General features: G+C 41.3%; 1 protein-coding gene across 1 annotated transcript; it reads right to left on the bottom strand.

Annotated features, from left to right (window-relative positions):
* Positions 1 to 3,278: 3,278 nt before the first annotated feature.
* LOC104292195 (chromosome unknown open reading frame, human C12orf75) lies at positions 3,279 to 18,032 on the bottom strand (the record flags this gene model as incomplete). Its single annotated transcript, XM_009891533.1, has 4 exons — positions 17,921 to 18,032; positions 11,115 to 11,139; positions 4,523 to 4,558; positions 3,279 to 3,358 (listed from the first exon to the last, which is right to left on the bottom strand). Coding segments are annotated over exons 1-4 (253 nt in total), but the record flags the coding sequence as incomplete, so codon positions are not given.
* Positions 18,033 to 18,189: the final 157 nt, after the last annotated feature.

Raw genomic sequence — 18,189 nt, 5'->3', positions numbered from 1 at the left:
AATTTAAATACTTGTTCAGCCATATGGAAATGTACAATCTGTTTTCTGTTCTGTGGGAAACCTACAGTTGCTATAAACCTAATGAATTGTTTTAAAACCTCACATCCATTATTTAATGCAACAACTTGCTAAAATAACACCACTAATTCTGTTACAATCTGCTGTACTGGAGAGGCTTAGGGATGTGATATAAACTCTAATAGTGATCAAAAATCCTCTACAGTTCAGGAGGATGCAGCACTGGAGTTTAGTCCCGTTACCTCTGAAAATACGATCACTTCATCCTTGTGCAAGGAAATGTCATTATAATATTTCACAGAACGGAAGACATAACATGACAGTTTGGTTCATTAGTATTTTTTTCCATGTAATGCTTTATAAAAGAGATAAAGCTGAAGAAAATAAAACCAGACATGTAAATATTATGATGAAGTACATTGTTCTTATTTAAATAAATTTCCTTGAGCATCTTCTTCAAAGGTGAAAATTAAACACTAATATTTGTCGCACTGTATAAAAGTGATGGTAGCAATTATAAAGAATCCGATGGTCTTACGCTTTTTTATCCTATTCTTAAGTTTTCACAGCAAAAATATTAAAATTTGCAATATTACCAAAAAAGATGCAAACCTGTCAAATATATTACTCTGAAGTAAATTAACAATTAATTTACAGGAACCTACCATAGGAACTATTAAGTGGACAGTAGTAGTGGTTTTCTATATAAAATCTATCAAAAATTGTTGGAGAAAATATATGAAGCGTAGCTGATAGCTGATGAAATCTGCAATATGGCCACAGAGAAATAAGTTGCAGATCATCAAAGTTAGCTCTTGTGCAGAAACATCCACCATGAGTTCACTAATTTCATTTTTCACTGGAGAAGAGCAGGAGGTTTCCATAATGCAACCATCATAGGAAACTGATTCAACGCTGTACTTTACGCTTCACCCGTAGTTGGAACTTGCAACAGTTTAGATTTTTTTGTTACTCTGATCTCTCTTGCTCTCCAGAAGTCTACGTAAGTATAAAAATCTTCAGCACAAAGACAGCTCTCTAAAGCACTGGCAACTGGTCTTAGTAGAAGACTGTTCAAAAAAAGAAAGGAACAAACAGATTTAGACAGACTGGTAAAGAAATATTGGTAAAGCAATACAGTAACACTCTATACATAATCCAGAGAACTAGGGGATCATTAGAAACTGAGAGATTTGTACTCTATGACCTGCAGATGCACATAAACTCATGGAGCTCAGAGGACCCTTAGCAGATATAAAGGTGCTCATCTGTCCAAGCCTTTTTTAGCCTGAGTCAGCAGCCAAGCCCTGATCTTGCAACAATGAAGGCACTTTCAACTATTCTGAAGAGCTGAAAAGGTCAAGTGATTGATTCTACCCAAGCTCAGGCATTTAACTAAAGCACCTAGACACGGACCTAATTAATCCAGGCTCTGTTCATCAACCACAGACAGAAAGCTGCAACCTCAAGAAAGTACTTCAGTGTTGCCCAGGTCAAGGGTTACAGTGTTCCTAGCTTAGACATCTCAGCCAGGTTACCGAAATCAGGTGTGATGACCAAGTGAGGGTCTCCCTGTATATGAGTCCTCTTAGCAAAGTCCATGGAGCTTTAACCATTCACATGATCAAAGATAATCAGTGTATGTGTGTTCCACTCTAGTAGACCTGCGTTGAGCACCAGGACCAGACAGAACGGTTTCTGGATCTTCACCTAAATTAGGAAAGGGTTCTACTTCCTATGGAAATTGTTGGCAGCTTTATAACTTCCCCCTCCCCACTGGCTAGACTTCAAAACAGTTCCCTTTCAAAATTTGTCAATGTTTATTTAGTTCAAATTCTGAATGGATACTTGGCTTTTTTTCATATTTTTTTTCAGAGATGAACTTCTGAAGGACTTTTTTTTTTTTAGTTAGTTATTTGAAACTCTTAAGTCAGGAACAGAGCCTACAAATTTTCATTGCCCTATTCTGGCTGGTGAAGAACAAACCCCCAAATCCCCACAGATTTTCCCATAGCAAGAGGAAAGCTCCAGTACGTTACGTAGTGGGTGCCTCACTTTTGTCCTCCCCAAAACAGAGAGGATGTTTTCTAAATAATTTCTGGGGAAAGCTTTGTCTCTACAGATGCTGGTCTATACACTGCTGGTACAGCTCACCTCTCATGGGAGGTCTTAGTACCACTACAAGATGAGCTGTGGTGTGGTTGAAGACAAATACAATGACATTTGATTTTTATTCATTCCCAAATGGAGTAATATGGAGTTTCCTTGCTTCTCACTTCTCACCAAGAAGGTGACTTTACCCACTTTCTAATTTGTATCTGCACCACTAAGAACTGGCCCCTGGTCTAGCCTTTAGAAGCCTTATGCTGCAGCTGGAGAAGTAACTGGGCAATTCCCAGATCACCCGAGAGCAGCACAGGGAGCGTTCCCACCTTGCTTATGTTCAATGAATACATGCCAAGCACATAATGTTAGTTAAGACATACTGTACCTCCAGCTGTTTGCATCCTGATGTGTTTATTTCCTTCTAATCTTAATTAAAAAACAAAAGATAAAGACGGTTAAAACATTGTAACATATCACTAATTTAGAACACCGTTAAAAAAAAAAAAAACACACACACCAAAGGTACTTGTGTTCCAAATCCAGCTAGTATTATTTTGGTTAATAGTGTTATTTTTCTTCTTTTTTTTGTTTTACAGCAAATTTTGGAAGCATCAGCCATATGTTTACGACTTGTCTATTAAGTACCTATAAACCTAATGCTTATTCCCACTGTTCAAAAATATCACATGGAAAAGAAACAGTTTCCACTGGGTTTCATATAAGAACAGAAATAAACCTGAAAGCGAGCACTTACTAACTGTTATTACTGGAATTCACCACAATGCAAGTAAATACCTTCAAAACTAAAAATAGCACCAGGGCTCTGCAAGTGCATCTATCACAGCCTCTTAGTCCTAACAGGGTTTTGTTTTCTTTGAATTTGCAGAGTGCTCAGAGCACGGAGAAGCTGTTCAGAAGACAATGTACCACATTGTCAGCATCTGCTCTAGGATCCTTCTGCAAAAGTAAGTGTGTTAAAATTTAAATAAATGGGAACAATCATGTTAACGATTATAAATAGCCCCACTGCCTTAAGAGGCTCCAAGGCTAGCCAGTCTGTCTGAAATAATAATTGATTTTTAAAGGAAGTACATCCTACCAGATAAAATTAAACTGAGGAAGCAGGAGAAATGCAATACGCAACCTTCCAATACCTTTCGGTGCAGCTTTCGTCTGACTGGAAACCATGGCAGCCGCGTCCGACGGCAGGCCAACATACACCCCACCATAGTTCCTGATTTAAAGAAACAATTAAAGAGACATCAGAGCTCAATTGTAACACTTCTCCCTATAATGTCAACATAATGCAGCAGCATTACGAAGACCATGGATGATCAGAGAGGAGGGTACCTCTGCACAAGCATCCTCAGAGGAACCCTCCTTTCCCATGGCTATAGGAAAAGCGCATACTAAGTGCCAGGTGCTCGCTAATATGGTGCCAGGCAAAAAACCCTGAGGCTAGCTGTTATTCTTAGGTGGGACCCAAGCCTGTGAAAGAAGCTATTTTTCACTCAAGTTCCTAGTACTTTTCATTAAAACCCAACTGTGTTGTGACAATAAACCCCACTGGCCCAGCTTCTTCTGGACACCGAATATATCCAACTGAGGACAGAGCCAATCTGATAGTAATGTTCAACACCAGGACCACTGAAGCACCACACTTCAAACAACGCACACCAATTTAACAGCAGTTTGTCCTCTCCTTGTTCATGAATAGGACCTGCATCCCCCTGCTTAGGGCCACACTTGGAGAAAACTTAGTAGGAAGGAGCATGAGGGGTTAGGTACTTCCATAGCCCAATCCCCTCCCCTTCATAGCCTTGCAGAGCTTATTTTCTAGCTCCAAGGCCTGTACGAAAAGCAAGGACTGATGCATGGAGATGAAAAACTGGGTCGTTATGAGCCTCTGTTGTACTGGGAGCTACCTGCAAAGACTCCCATTATGCTGCTCTGCCCCATTAGGTGCCAAATTAATCACACCTCCTCCAGCCCCCAAGGGTCTGAGTTGATTTCTGATTTGTTTGATGATAGAGTCGCACTTCCTTCGATTTCCAGCCCAGCAGAGATCTTCCACAAGTGCTAATGCCATCTTCTGTGGCAGGACTGGTGGGAAGGCAGAGGTCACCGTCCCTTAGTGAACACATCACTAACAGCTGTGAGATAATATGCTCTCCTTGCCACAGAGCTCCCCCCTTCCCAACTCACTAATGGGGTGGGTGGACTCATCAATACTGGGCTCTCTGAGAGATTTCCTACTCCCTTTTCTTTTTTTTTTCTCCCCTCTGCTTTGGTGGTGTTGGTGGGAATGAATTAGGAGGAGGAAGGGAAGGATGTACATCTGGTGGCAGAACTCACTGCAGCCTGTTGCAAACGAAGCCAGTCCAAGTAGAGCACCTACCTCCTTTTGTCATCATCCGATACAGATTCTTCTGCTCTGTAACATCAAGAGATATAAAGCACATTAGCACATTGTTTCTTTCAGATAGTCCATCACCATCTGGGTAGATTCAGCAGCATGGGAAGAAGGGGATTATCACTGATCCCAGTTTAATTCAGGTCATCCACAACTCAAGAAAGGATTCACACAGGCACAAAAAGAGTGACAATTTTCCAATCTAATGGACAGAAGAAAGAAAAGCATTGAGAATCATTGCAGCTTAGTTTTCATCACCTCCACCAGTGATGCCTGAAAGTAGGTTTGGGAGCTAAAACAGGTAAACTAACACTTTTCCTGAGTGAGTCCCCACATTGCTCCACACATAACATGAAACATAAAGGCTCTGCACATAACATGAACGAGTCTGGGCTGTTATTGCACCAAAAGAGGACTCTAAGGGACTGGGCATCCATGCTGGCATGGGAATGAGCATGAAGAAAGATAAACTTTCACAGCAGCTGTGCCAAAAGATGTTACCTCCATAAAATGAGGTACTGCAATTCCTGAAGTCAGAGTAGTCTGCAAACCAAATAAGTGTTACTAATCCTTTATAAATGGGCAATTACTTCTCTTTTACCTTTAAAGGGTAAAATCACAGGTCAGTCTGTAGGTCGATAGATAAGGTAATTGGCATTACTCCCCTCACTGAAATACTGTGCAGTGTAGCAGGAGATAAGGTAATTGGCATCGATATGAAGGTAAATGTAGCACAGAAAAGATAAAAAAATTACTTTTAATCCCTGAGGAGAGTACAGTGCCTGCCCTGGAGCCTCAGTCTGTGTCCCAGCATCAGTCTTCACACAAACCACTCGCCCACCTTTGATTAAATATTTGGACATTGAGCTCTGCTTCCACGGCTGGGCATGGATCAGGACAGCAGCTGCATTTTAGCTTGGGCTGCAACCTACCAACCTAGCAATAAAAACTGAGGCAAGATAACTTGAGTGCTGTCAAATCCACAGATGTCCTTCACCCTGTCCCTGGGAGGCAACTGTGACAACTGCCCAAGAAGGAGTCCCGCACCGTGGCTGCTCAGGGAGCCATGAGCTATGGGCACAGCGGTGCCCGGGGAAGGCTGCCAACAGCGAGGGGGCACCACGACCCAAGGAGGGCTCCACTGCGGAAATACTCACGCACAGGCTGTTCACCCAGACACCCTCACCTGAAGGACCAATTGCCTGGACTATGGGGGCAATGCAAAGATACTCCCCATCATGAGCTGATCCGTGAATTTCTGATCTGCTCCCCAGGCAATAAAAACAAGAACTAGCATTTACCCAGTGTTAGGGCTAAATCCATTCTGCAGCCTTGAAAGGCATTTCTGAACTATGATATTTAACAATAATCTATGACATTTCTTATTGTAATTTATTTATTCTAAGAGGTAAATGTGCCTATTGTTTAATCGTCAGGGCTGTATGCCATTACTGACCCCTGAAGTCAATGGCATTTTGGCCCAAAGTGCAGAGGGCTTGTAGCAAGATGCAACCCTAAATGCAAGAAAACACCTCAGTTTAACCTCAGTCAGCACTCTCCTGGAAGGGTAGCAAGCGCCTTAAAATACTGCTACAAGATGGAAATTATCTTATGCTTATCTTCTTTCTAAGTGGCAGAACATTGCAGACTATCCATTCTGCGTCACCACAGTGAATAAGGGTACACAGGTCCTTTTAATAGTAGAGATTGGAGGTAAATTTAAGTATGCTGCAGTTTTTCTAAATTACATTCATGCAGGGGACAGCACTGAGTGGGGTGAGCCTCCTCATCTGCTCTCTTTGACTATATCTTACCACTCAAGAGAGATGGAGCAACAAACTCCTCATTCTCTGGCCCCCCTGCCACTCCTCCCTGGAGGACCTAGTGCCATTTCAGAAGGCATCTCCCATCTCCTCTGACCCCACGTAGCCTAAGCCACCTCACACACACAGCCAGAAAAATACAGAGACAACTTCCCTTGAGGACTGCAAAGCTGCTTTGTCCTAGTGTGGGCCAGCTCCATCTGAAGAAAGTGGAAAGTCTGTGTATATCAATCATCAGTTGAAGTGAGCCCCGTATTTTTAGCAAGAAAAATGGCAACACTTAAAGAAAGGGACTTTGGGTGCCAAAAGATCACAAACAATCATTCTTGTTGAACCAACCGAATGTGTCACAGGATTGATTTTTCTCAAACAACTGGAAACATTTTCTATAATCCAGATTAACCATTATCCAGAGAAAAGAATCCTTTAAAAGCACTGGCAACTTCATATGTAGCTCAAAGCGTCTAAAATTGAATTGTAAGAATAATAATCAATATTGTCCAACAGGAAATTAATGTCAATGTTTAAAACACCCATAACCTCTACTAGGAAACAGGGCTATTTTCTTCTATTCTAGAAATGTTTTGTAACGGGGCATCACTGGACCATTACTGTCATTCTCTCACCAAAACAAATTATCCAGGTCTATGATTAAGCAGACTAGGGGGTGTTCTTAAACATTTTGCTTTCTTCCTTTCCTCTTAAGAGCTACAGATCAAAGTCTAATTTTGCAATACCTTTTCTCTTAAATGCGCAATAGCAAATACATTCTGGGACTGTACAGGCCACAACTCTGGCTGGGTGATGACGGGGTACAATCTGTTGTGGTTCTGCTAGGAAAGAGGATGTGAGCAGAGACAGGAGGAACATGGATGGAAGCGGGGGCGGGGGGAGAAGAAAAATTCTGGTGATGGCACTTGAAGAAGCCATTTTCCACCCCTTTCTGGGGACTCATTTCTAAGCAGCATGGGAAGGAGTGTTGCTCCAGTTGATGCATTAGGCATATTCTCACACTTCTTGCCTTCAAACACTGTAGCATAAAGTCCCATTTTGAAAGGTGCCCACTAATTTCACATGTTCAAACGCTCAGGTGCCAGCTGAGCCACTGCAGCAGGCGCTGCTTCCGTGCCCAGGCTGGGTGAACATAGGTGGCTCCGGAGAAGAGGGCTGCAACGGCAACACCCAACCGCATGGAAATGAGAAATGAAAGAAGCTCCTTTGGTTTCGGCAGTGCTCCCATTGACACATCTCCCAGACTCACAGGGAGGATATGGGGATACAGGAGTCCAGCACATCCTTTCTCTACCACCAATACATCTTTAGTTTCTTCTTATGTCAGGGATGAAGGAAGAACCTAGCATAAAAAATATCTTTAAGTATCTCCATTTACGGAGTCTTCCAGGAAGAGCAAGCTAGACGGCAAAAGGAACTTGGCAGTCTGATGTGCTTTGTACTGATCTGCTGCCATGTCGCTGCATCTTCCCTCAGATGTTTTTGTCATCTACTAAAGAGGAACTGAAAGCACGTTTTTCAGCAGGTAGCGTAGGTAGAGTCCTGTAGGCAGTAGGTGGATTTAACAGCAAATCCACATAACAGCATTCTATTTTCAGCTAGAATAAATGTTTCTTTTGGTAAGGATTTGTCCATCCCAAGAGGCTTCCTGTCACCCTCCTAAGTCTGAAAAATATACTTGGTTCAACTGTCAGTTTTTACATCCATCAGTCCTATGTCCATTTGATGGTAAAAACAGCTGCCATCTTTCATAATATTTTAAATTCAAATGACAGGCATTCACATTAATTCATTCCATCCACATTTTTCTTACCTCAGCTTTTATGACCCTGTTCGTGCCAAGCATTAGACTCTTTCTAGCCACGCTCAGTTGTCCCACCAGAAATGATTCACTAAACTTTGCACAAGTGACAGACTACTCCTCCTCAGTTTCTCAGGGTTTCTTGAGAACAAGGGCCTGTGATTTGTAATAGATGGATTCCTTCCCAATGTTTTGAAACAGGCTTGAACTGCTGTGTCCTTTTCTTCCTACTGTTACTAATCTTCCTCCGAACTTAGCCACATTCTGAATATCACAGGCATTGCATTATTTTCTAGCATATACTTTACTCCTCCTATATCTAAGCTTCTCCAGTTAGCAGTGATGTATTTCTTTTTATTAGTGGGGCTGAAGCGGTGGCTGAAGCTGGCTGACAGATTCACTGTTGATTTGAGAGTTGGAATACATAGGGGGAGATCCCGTTCCAGGATCATATGTCCTTGTCACCACACAGCCCTCAGTCTCACAGCACTCCACATAGGAAGATAACATCATCCCTGTCCTACTGGTGGAGAAACTCAAGGCCCAGAGGGCAAAGCAGCTTCCCCGTGGTCACCCGGGAGGGCTCAGAGCAGGATCCAGCCCTCCCTCCTTCCACCCGGCTGCTCACTCCAGGAGACACTGGTGCCTTGGCAACGAGTCGCAGTCAAGAAATGAGAAATCTCTTGAGTTAGAATAACCAGGTTCTGTATCAAAAAGTATGCCATGAGTAAGGACACACCGAAAAGCTTTTCTGCACTAGAATCGATATGACTGAAATTTGACAGCGAAAAAACATGTGGGTTTTTTCAAAAGAATTTTTTTTAATCTTTAGCTGATAAAAGTGAAAAGGTGTAAAATAAAAGCTTGTGTGGATCTACAATGTTAGTTAATAGAAATCTGTTCATTTCCATGAAACTAAAATAGTTTTTCTGGTATTTTACTTCCTTCATAAAAATTTGCTGTTAAATATTAAGATGATCGATATAGGACTTTTCAGGTCACCACTGCCGTTCCTCATTAACAGATCTGCTTTCTAATGTCTGATGAGAAAGCTCAGCCATGCTATTACTCACCCAGGTTGTTCGGCTGGCTCCACTATACTTATCTGAATGAGTAATGGTTCCAGGATTGACCGTTTCACTTTTAGAAGTCTGCACTAGTAATTAATTTTTTCTAAGTTATCCCGATACTTTTTTGAAACTTGACAGATGATTTAACAGTAAGAAGTAGGACGTTCCCAGCTTCATTCCTAAAGCCTGGCCCTACAAATGTTTACACACACAAAGGCAGTTCTACATATACCAATCCACACCTTTAAGCAGAGAAATGTGCCTACTAAATTCACAACTTAACAGTGCTTGCAATTTTGCAGTTTAAAACTACCGAAGAGCAAAGAAAGAGATGCAGTTCTAAGTCAGTCACTTAAATTATCTAAATTGAACAACAAAAAAAAGGCCATAATATAAATTAAAAACAGTGGGTTTGTATATATAAAAGTGCTGAGGGCTTGGATGCTGCAGGCTGTATCAAGAAGAGGTTCCTCATAAGCTTGCTTTCTGTAATTTATTTATAGAACCATAGAATGGTTTAGGTTGGACAGGACCTTGAAGATCATTGAGTTCCAACCCCCCTGCCATAGAAAGGGACACCTCCGACTAGACCAGGTTGCCCAAGGCCACATCCAGCCTGGCCTTGAACACCTCCAGGGATGGGGCCTCAACAGCCTCTCTGGGCAACCTGTTCCAGTGCCTTACCACCCTCAGAGTGAAAAACTTCTTCCTAATGTTTAATGTAAACCTGCCCTCTTCCAGTTTATTTATTCCAGTTTATTGCCTGACATTGCAAACCCAGAAAACAGACTACACGGGTAGCACAGATCTCAGGAGTATCTGTGACAACAGCATTCATCTGCCAAGTGAGACCTGTCGTTAGTTCTTAGCTGTGCTCTGTAATAGCAAGGACAAGCCTGTTGTTAAGCTTTTCTCTCCACTTGTTTATCTGACTTGACAGCGCTCATTTCTACACCAGAATTCCTCCATCTAATTAGAGTAGTTACTCTAAATGAAGTAAATAAAACTGAAGAATGTTCCTATTGCACAACATGAAAATCGTTCCCAGGCCCCTCAGTCTCAAACTCTAGTGGTAAATACCAATTATATGAAATAGAAGAAAGCAAGACCTCGGGAGGACTTCTGTAATGTTTCCTTTGATAGAAAAATAAATTTATGGCTGAATAAAGCTCTTTCTGCACATTTCTGCATCAGCAAATGATAAATGGGGTGAGAAAGCCTGTTCTTTTGCTGCTGCTTTTCTGAAAACCAGAAGTTGGCAAGAGGCAACAGGACAACAGAGGTTCAGACCTTCCACATTTAGAGAAAAACAGGATGGGTAGGGCTGCCCTCTGCTACTCAGCGTCAAACATAAGGGAGAGAAAGAGGAGCTGATAGATACTATCTTCAATGCGGAGAACATCTACACAAGGCGGGTACGTTGAAAAGAAAGTCTGGATGGGTTACTGGGTCTTCTGCAAAGAAGGGGAATTTGCCTCAGTGGCTCTTTAAATCTCTCACAGGGCTAGGTGGAAATTTACGTGGTTGCTTCATACAATCAGACGGCCATTGGAAAAAGGTGTACTGGTATGTGATAGGGAAGAGTAGGCTGAAGTAACGTGACCATGTCTGGGAGACAACTCTCTCAACAGAAGCAGATAAAAGACATTTCTATTGGAGAAATAACAAGGGAAGAAATTCATAGAAAAGTAAACAAGACATGAAGTTGTTTCGTGGCGATGGAAGCTGTCACTAAAGACAACAAACATCTGGTGGTGTTGATTATATGTTAGGAGGCAGATGAATCATGTATGACTAAATCTAGTATAAGGCTGGTAGGACTGAAGATAAGTCCACGGTTACTTATTTGAAAGATAAGAGTAAGTACTTACACATCTTTAGTAGTCCCTGTGGCACCTAGAATGAAAAAAAAAAAACTGCATGTTTACAAGATACGGCATAATGCTCTAAACCAACTGATAGTACAAGTAAGCATTTATCTGCCTTTTTGTCCTAAACAATGTAGAAATAGCAACAGGAATTTTCTACTGTCAGGGAACAGGTTCCTCATGATTGTCTAGTTTATCCTTAATGATTATCTATATTATACCTTAAGTTTATCACACTTAGATTTGGGTCAGATTCTCAGTGGCTGAAAATGATGCTGCTGTGGACCAGTGCCCAGGGGCAGTCACTCAGGATGAGTGCAACGTAAGATAAAATTCACCTTTCTGAGTTTTATATGCTTCATTTTGCTCAGTCTTCTGGTGGTTTTGTCTGCTACAAAGTCGCCACAACTAACCAAGCAGTTGCCCCTGAATGCCTGTTTATTTTGCTGTCTGATTCAGTTGTTGGCACTACATGTGTAAAATGCTGCTCCGTTCTTCCTGCCAGATAAACAAAGTTTTATAAAACAACTAGACAGAACTAGTATAAACATTGGGACACAATCCGTCCAAAGCCCCAGACATCTAAAGAATCAGCCACCCCTTAATTCATCTTGCTACTTAACAAGAAAGCAAAAAGACAAAAGCTACCACCTGGCTGCCTGATCTCAGCGATTGATTTTTTTGGGGGGTGACTCAGATACTTCTTGCTGGGAGAAGAACATTCACTCAAGTACAAACTCTTTCCTGTTCCTCCCAAGTTATTAACACCGTGTTGCAATTTCTGGTATATCATTCAGCTGAGTAACCAGCAAATTATCCCTTCTATTAATTACACAAACTAGGGTAGACATTTGAAAACCTTTCACTTCTCCTTTTCCTCTCAGTACTTAGCTGGAAGAGGCTATCTGAGCTCCCTGGAGAAACTACAGTTGTCAATCCCAAAGATTTTACAGGTTTGGAGGTAGGTTGGGTTGGGGCTTTTTCAGTCATGGCACTTCATTTCTTGAAAATCTTTTTTTTTGCTGCTGAAAAATATCCATTAATGGCAAACATCTTTCGTCTCACTCTAATGTGTAAGAATGCGCCTTCTGCATCCTTATTTTAAACACAGAGCAGAAGAAACAATCCTGCAAGGCCTTCCAGTACTGTCTACCTGAACGGATGGCAGGAAACATCTCCCTTTACAGCTAACTCTTGAACTCCCAATTCCTATGACTTGACTATCCCTCCTTTTCCCAGCCACAACGTAGACTAGACTTGTATAAGACTATGCATATTACTTTTGTTACTGTCGCTTCCAGAGTCAGCAAAATCTCAGTACAGCTGTCTGTATCAGCAGAAACTCTGCTGGTTTCAGATGGAGGGAGTACCTCTATGCACAGTAAGTCCAGGTCCTTGCTTTAAAACTTTATTCTACCTGGCAGCATAGGCACGTTTACATGGTACTACATATAAACCCCCCAAATTAATTGTGTCCAGATGGAAGGCTGGCATTGCAGTGCTGCATGCAAACTTGATCTCAGCTGATGCAGGGAGACATCTTCTGCTACCAGGGGTAGCTCTTCCAGAGTCAGCTGTTACCTTCAGGGCACCACCCCACACATATAGACAGAGCCTGGGCACCAGCAACACCTCAGACAACATACTTTTTGAGAAGTCCAGCTCGATTGCTAGCAGGATTTATTTTTTCTTCCAGAAGAAACTGTTCCTGTGCTGTGTCTGTTCTGCACCAGAACCACGACTTTCTCATTTTCTCAATCTAAGCTCACCACAAGCAAACTCAGTTTCTACAAATAGGTTCATGGTCCTTTGTGAGACCTTTGATGAGCCTTTGCTGACTCTGAGCCAAGGTCTCAGCGCTTTGGATCCTCATGTGAAAAACTCATGCCTTCCTTGCAGGAAGTATACCAAAAATAAAGTGTTTACTACACAAACAGAAACCTCTGCTGAGTGAGGAGAATAGTGTGCCTACAGTACCGCTACATTTCTCAGTGGAGATACTCAAGTTCCAGTCAATCACCAGGCACACTTCAATGCCACGCCGATGTTCAATGTCATACCTGTCTTCAGCGCTTTACGGTACACATACACTCACACTCTGGGGACAGGAGCTGTCTCTCAGACCCATCAACTTGGGCTTTGTGTAGAGCCAAACATCTCCGAACTTGTATTTGAGAATGGAGATGTGCCACTAGCATTCACACCTGGCAACACTTGTTTCCTTTGACTATTAGACAGGGTACCACCACTGAAAAATCACTGCAGCATTTTGAAATACACCTCACACAAAAACATTGAGAACTAAGTATGGTGAAAACAAATTCATTTTTTAAGAGGTTATTTTTACTATTTATAATAAATAAATACATATAATAAACATACAAATAGTTTGTTTTCTATTGTTTTTATAAGCCCAAAGAACCAGGTTATCCTCATTTCCACTGATGGGATTCTGTTGATTTCAGTGGCGTTATTTCTTAATTTCACTAGCACAAGTTAAACAAGAGTTTGGTCCAAATTGACTTCAGTACCACTAAAGAACCTGAATGTAGATCTGAAAGTATTTCTAGTTCACAAAGCACAGTTCTGAGCTTGCAAATGAACTTTAGTTAGGTGGCCTGTAAGTAGCTCTATGTAAAAACTCATAAGGTTTTCTTCATCAGGGAGACTGAATGCTCCTTATACATAGATTTTATTTCACAAGGAACTCAATAACATCTCAAGTTTGTACAGACATGTTTGTTTTTAAAGTCCAGTCCATTCACCCTCACCCCTGTTACTTCACTGACACATTTCTCTAACTCTTCCATGTTTAGTGAGCGACAAATTATTTTATAGCTACTCAAGTTCCTCCTGCCAGAAGTTCAGCCAAAGAATCTTGTTTACTACCAATTCACAAACAGTGCATAGCTGTTCCACAGCAGCAAGGCTTAGTGCTCTTGCAGCCATGATGTTTTAGATATATGACTTGAGAAAAGCATCACATATTTGAGAGCTTGTCCATTTTTTCCCACTATATCAGCTTGGCCTAAAAAAAGGCAGCGCTTGACCCTACAACCCTAGTCCCAATAGGCTCATGTTGGTTTGGTTTTCCAAAACCTGCCCAACCTCAGCACCAGGGGTAGCCAGGAAGCTGCATTCACAAAAATAGGCAGTACTGAGCTGTCCTGAATGACCTCCCTGCTCACACCATCTACATAGCAGGACCACGGATGCATTTTGGCATTTCAGAGCTGCAGGAGAAGGAAGAGTACAGCCTGCAGAATAAACAAGGCCCCTTCAGTCATACATCACTCTGAGCCCAAGTGACTACAGAAAAAAAAAACATTTCATCTAAAGTAGTGGAGCTGTGATCCCTCAAAAAAACCCCATAGCATTTAAACAGTCACAAATGATGAAGGACAAAAACATATCCCAGAGCATCTTCCATTCAGTGAGAGGTGGTTTTGCACTTTCAAAACAACAGCAGCTTGTCACTGGCGACCCTGCAGGACTTCAGCAAATGCAGGACAAATGCAAGAGACAGTTGAGAGAAAATGATAGCCCGAGACAATATTCCTCTGTGCTGAGAAATGCATCATGAGTGAATGAGGAAGACAAAAACTTCAGAAAAACATAAAAGGATGAGAGGCAGCCACTTAAATGAATAAAAACATGGATACAAAAAATGCCGGCATCTGACATTAGAGGAAATTATAAAATATTTTCCCATTAATTTCCTACAATATTTTCCTGCAAATACTTCAAATTGTTACAAAAAGCAAATAAAAACCTCAAAATTATGCATACACGCATGCAACAGTTAAGATTATGAATGTTTTTTCTATTGTAGGCTCCTTTCTGATTTGCTCCAAAAGAAAGCAATATGGAACCAAGTCCTAAAGTCAATGAATTTATTCTATTTATACCCCAGTGTAACCGACAACAGAATTATATCAATTTACTTCAAATTGATTACTTCTTCAACTCATCAGGTGGCAGTTCTGTACATAGGCTTGACCTGATCAACATTAATTTTAAAAATCACTTAGATTTTAAGTAGGAAGGCAGGATAGTTTCCTGGGCATTCCACCAAACCCAAAATTAATAATTCTGTTTAAACTTGGTGCGAAAGTTCTCCTGCATCATAATTTGGCCGTATTTGAAGCTCTCCACAGACTAACAGCTTCTCTGTATATTTAAATTAAGGCTAGACGGCCAGCCTCCACCGAGTACCACAATTTAAGGTGTTGTCATTGCTACTACAATTGATACAGAAAGGAGGAGGCAGCTAAAAATTGTTAGTGAAGCAACTCTAGAATGACGGGAAATGCCTTAACTCAGAGAAAAAGTCAATTAATGTTTAAGGGCATATTTTTAAAAGACAAAAAAAAGAAAAGCTGTTTTAGAGCTTCTAAAACACCGGGAAATAACATGAAAGAAGCACATGTAAAGTAAGGTAAAAAAACATCAGGAAAAAAAACATTTGTTAATAAAACTTTCTATGGGCAATGGGAAATTTAAAAAATAAGTGTAATCCATATTTAACACATAAAATAGCTAGGTGATTTAAGAAGGATGTGTATACATCAGTTTACTTGGATAACAGAAGTTGCCATTTCTCAACTGAGGAGCCTTTTGCCAGTGTCTGATGCTCTGGAAGGAAAATTTAAACTGTGAGTTATATTGGTGTTCTGGAGTTCCGCACCACAGACAGAAATGTTATTCTAGATCACGTCTATTAGTTTAGATCTTGCAGACCACGGGGCTGATAGCTCCTCTGATGTCATTCTAGCCATACAAGAGAAGATAATATCATTAGCTGAACTATCATTACATATACATCTGCTTAGGAAAAAATCGAGTTAGGCTACAATAGAAATTTTACCAGAGGAAGAAAATGGGGACTAGTGTAACACATCTAATGTATTCTGTGAAGTATGCTACAATATTATCCTTAGTCATATAATATGACAGAGAATGTTACAGGTTAATTATATGTTATGTGCCTCTAGCTTTGACATTACTGACTGCAGAATAGTCATAACTTTAGCACTAAAGATGTAGTCATGCTGTGCCAGCCACAAAATTAATTTGTATTTACACAGTATTCACATCTTGCAGTAAAATATTGAGTTGCACTTTCCTTAAAAGCTCTAGGATTCTGATTAAAAATGGTACGTCTTCTCCTTCCTCTACATAAAATAATTTTATTTTTATTAGACACACTTTGTAAAGAATGCTAAATGAAAAAAACTAAATGGTAGACATCTTACTTTTCTTACCAGTTGTTGGTTATTATAACACCATAGACTGACAGTGGTGAAAGTGCGAAGAGAACTGAACCTTTCAGAGCTGTATTTGCCTTGGAAAGGTCTATCGGGACAACAGTAATAATTCCATTATATTGATTATGTGTTTTACATGGCATTGTTGGTTTTTACCTGCATTAAGCCATTGGACATCTGTGGGCTATGTATGCAAAAGGCTGCTACAAAATGCAAGTTCAAACGTATTATAAATAACAGTTCAGGTAAGTTAAACTACCAAAGGGGCTCTACCTTCAGTAAAAATAATTGATGAATCTACAAGCCAAAACCTGTTGAAAATTGCCACCTTTAATGCAACAGCAGACACATTTATTTAAAGAAACAAACTTCCAGTTCAACATAATTCACTAAACACTATCGCTGTCTGAGTTGGTCTATTGGACGTTTACCTGTTTGTGTCCTGGTATAAGTTCCACAGGTCGCCAGATCAACATTAATTGAGAAGGTACCACAAAGGGACTTACAAACAACTCAAAATTTTCCTCTGAACCTCTTTGGTACTTGCTCTGGTGCTTCGACCCAGCAAACAGAAATGGGATGTGAACAAGTATCACCTCAGCAGTATGAAGCTACATTGGTCATACACCGAAACAACTTCCAGTCACAGCAATGCGGGAATCAACTGCGGGAAAGTATTAACATGTGCAAACAGGACAGCTCTAATAGGAGTGCTGAAGTTGAAGCAAATCCATACAGTGCATTCTTTATGGGTGAGAAGCCTCTGATAGATACACGATACCTAAAAGCTAATTTATAATAATTTAACAGAAATTTATTAAGTAATAATGGCAGAAAAAACCTCCTCTACCCCTGTGAATGCAAAGTGCAGGGTTTAGGGTGGAATCCAGCAACACGCCCACCAAACATACACACATACATACGTATGTACGTACATACAACTTGGAGAAGGCATCATTCACACTCAAAGATATGCCCAGTTCTGCAAATCATGACTCGCACCACCCAAGGCACCACAGACGCTCTGGATATAGTACGTCCAAATGGTAAGAGCTGAAGACTCAGTAATTCTAACTGGTCCAGCCACTATTTTGCTGTGTATTTTCAAAAGGCTATGAAGCTACCAAGTGCATCTGAAAGACTTAATACAGGTACTGAAACAGGTGGCAATGTTTGCCAAGTGCAGTTAGGATGAAAAATGATTGAGAAATGCTCCTATTTATAACTATATGGTGAAAGTCCACTTATCAATTTCCATACACTTTCCTTTTTTTGCGGGGGCTGGAGGGAGGAAGAGCACAACAGCACCATCTTCCCAGATCTTATCTCTTATGAAAATAACAATGAACAAATAAGGGAGGCAGCTGGATGCACCAGCCAGTGGTACACATTAACATGCAAGAAATCTCAATCTTGGAATATCCTCCAACTTCTCCTGCGAGCAGAGGAGAAGAAGTGGTACAAATTCATTTCAGAAGTGGCATTCGTGGCCTTATAGGGAAGCAAAGAGGATGGAACTTTCACCCCCGGCGGGATCCTTACGTCCAGATCCTGGCCTGGGCTGGCCGAGCATAGGACGGCTACTGTTGGAGGCGGCCACCCCAACAACAACCCGGGCACCAGAAAGCCTCCGGTGCCCCTCCTCGGGCCACATCACCCTCCCTCTCCCCTGGGCAAGTGGATCAGCTTGGGGAAAGGAAGATGCTCTTGCAGGAGCGCGGGCAGCGACTCCCGCGGCTCGGGCGGGCATCCCCCAAACCGGGGCGGGGGGGATGCATCCCCTGCGGGGGTGGGTGGCTCCGTGCCCATCG

The sequence above is a fragment of the Charadrius vociferus genome, unplaced genomic scaffold (assembly GCF_000708025.1).
Source record: "Charadrius vociferus isolate BGI_N301 unplaced genomic scaffold, ASM70802v2 scaffold989, whole genome shotgun sequence".
In the NCBI taxonomy this organism is placed as follows: domain Eukaryota; kingdom Metazoa; phylum Chordata; class Aves; order Charadriiformes; family Charadriidae; genus Charadrius; species Charadrius vociferus.
Note: the sequence above shows the minus strand (reverse complement) of the source record. Positions and strands in the feature narration are given on the sequence as shown.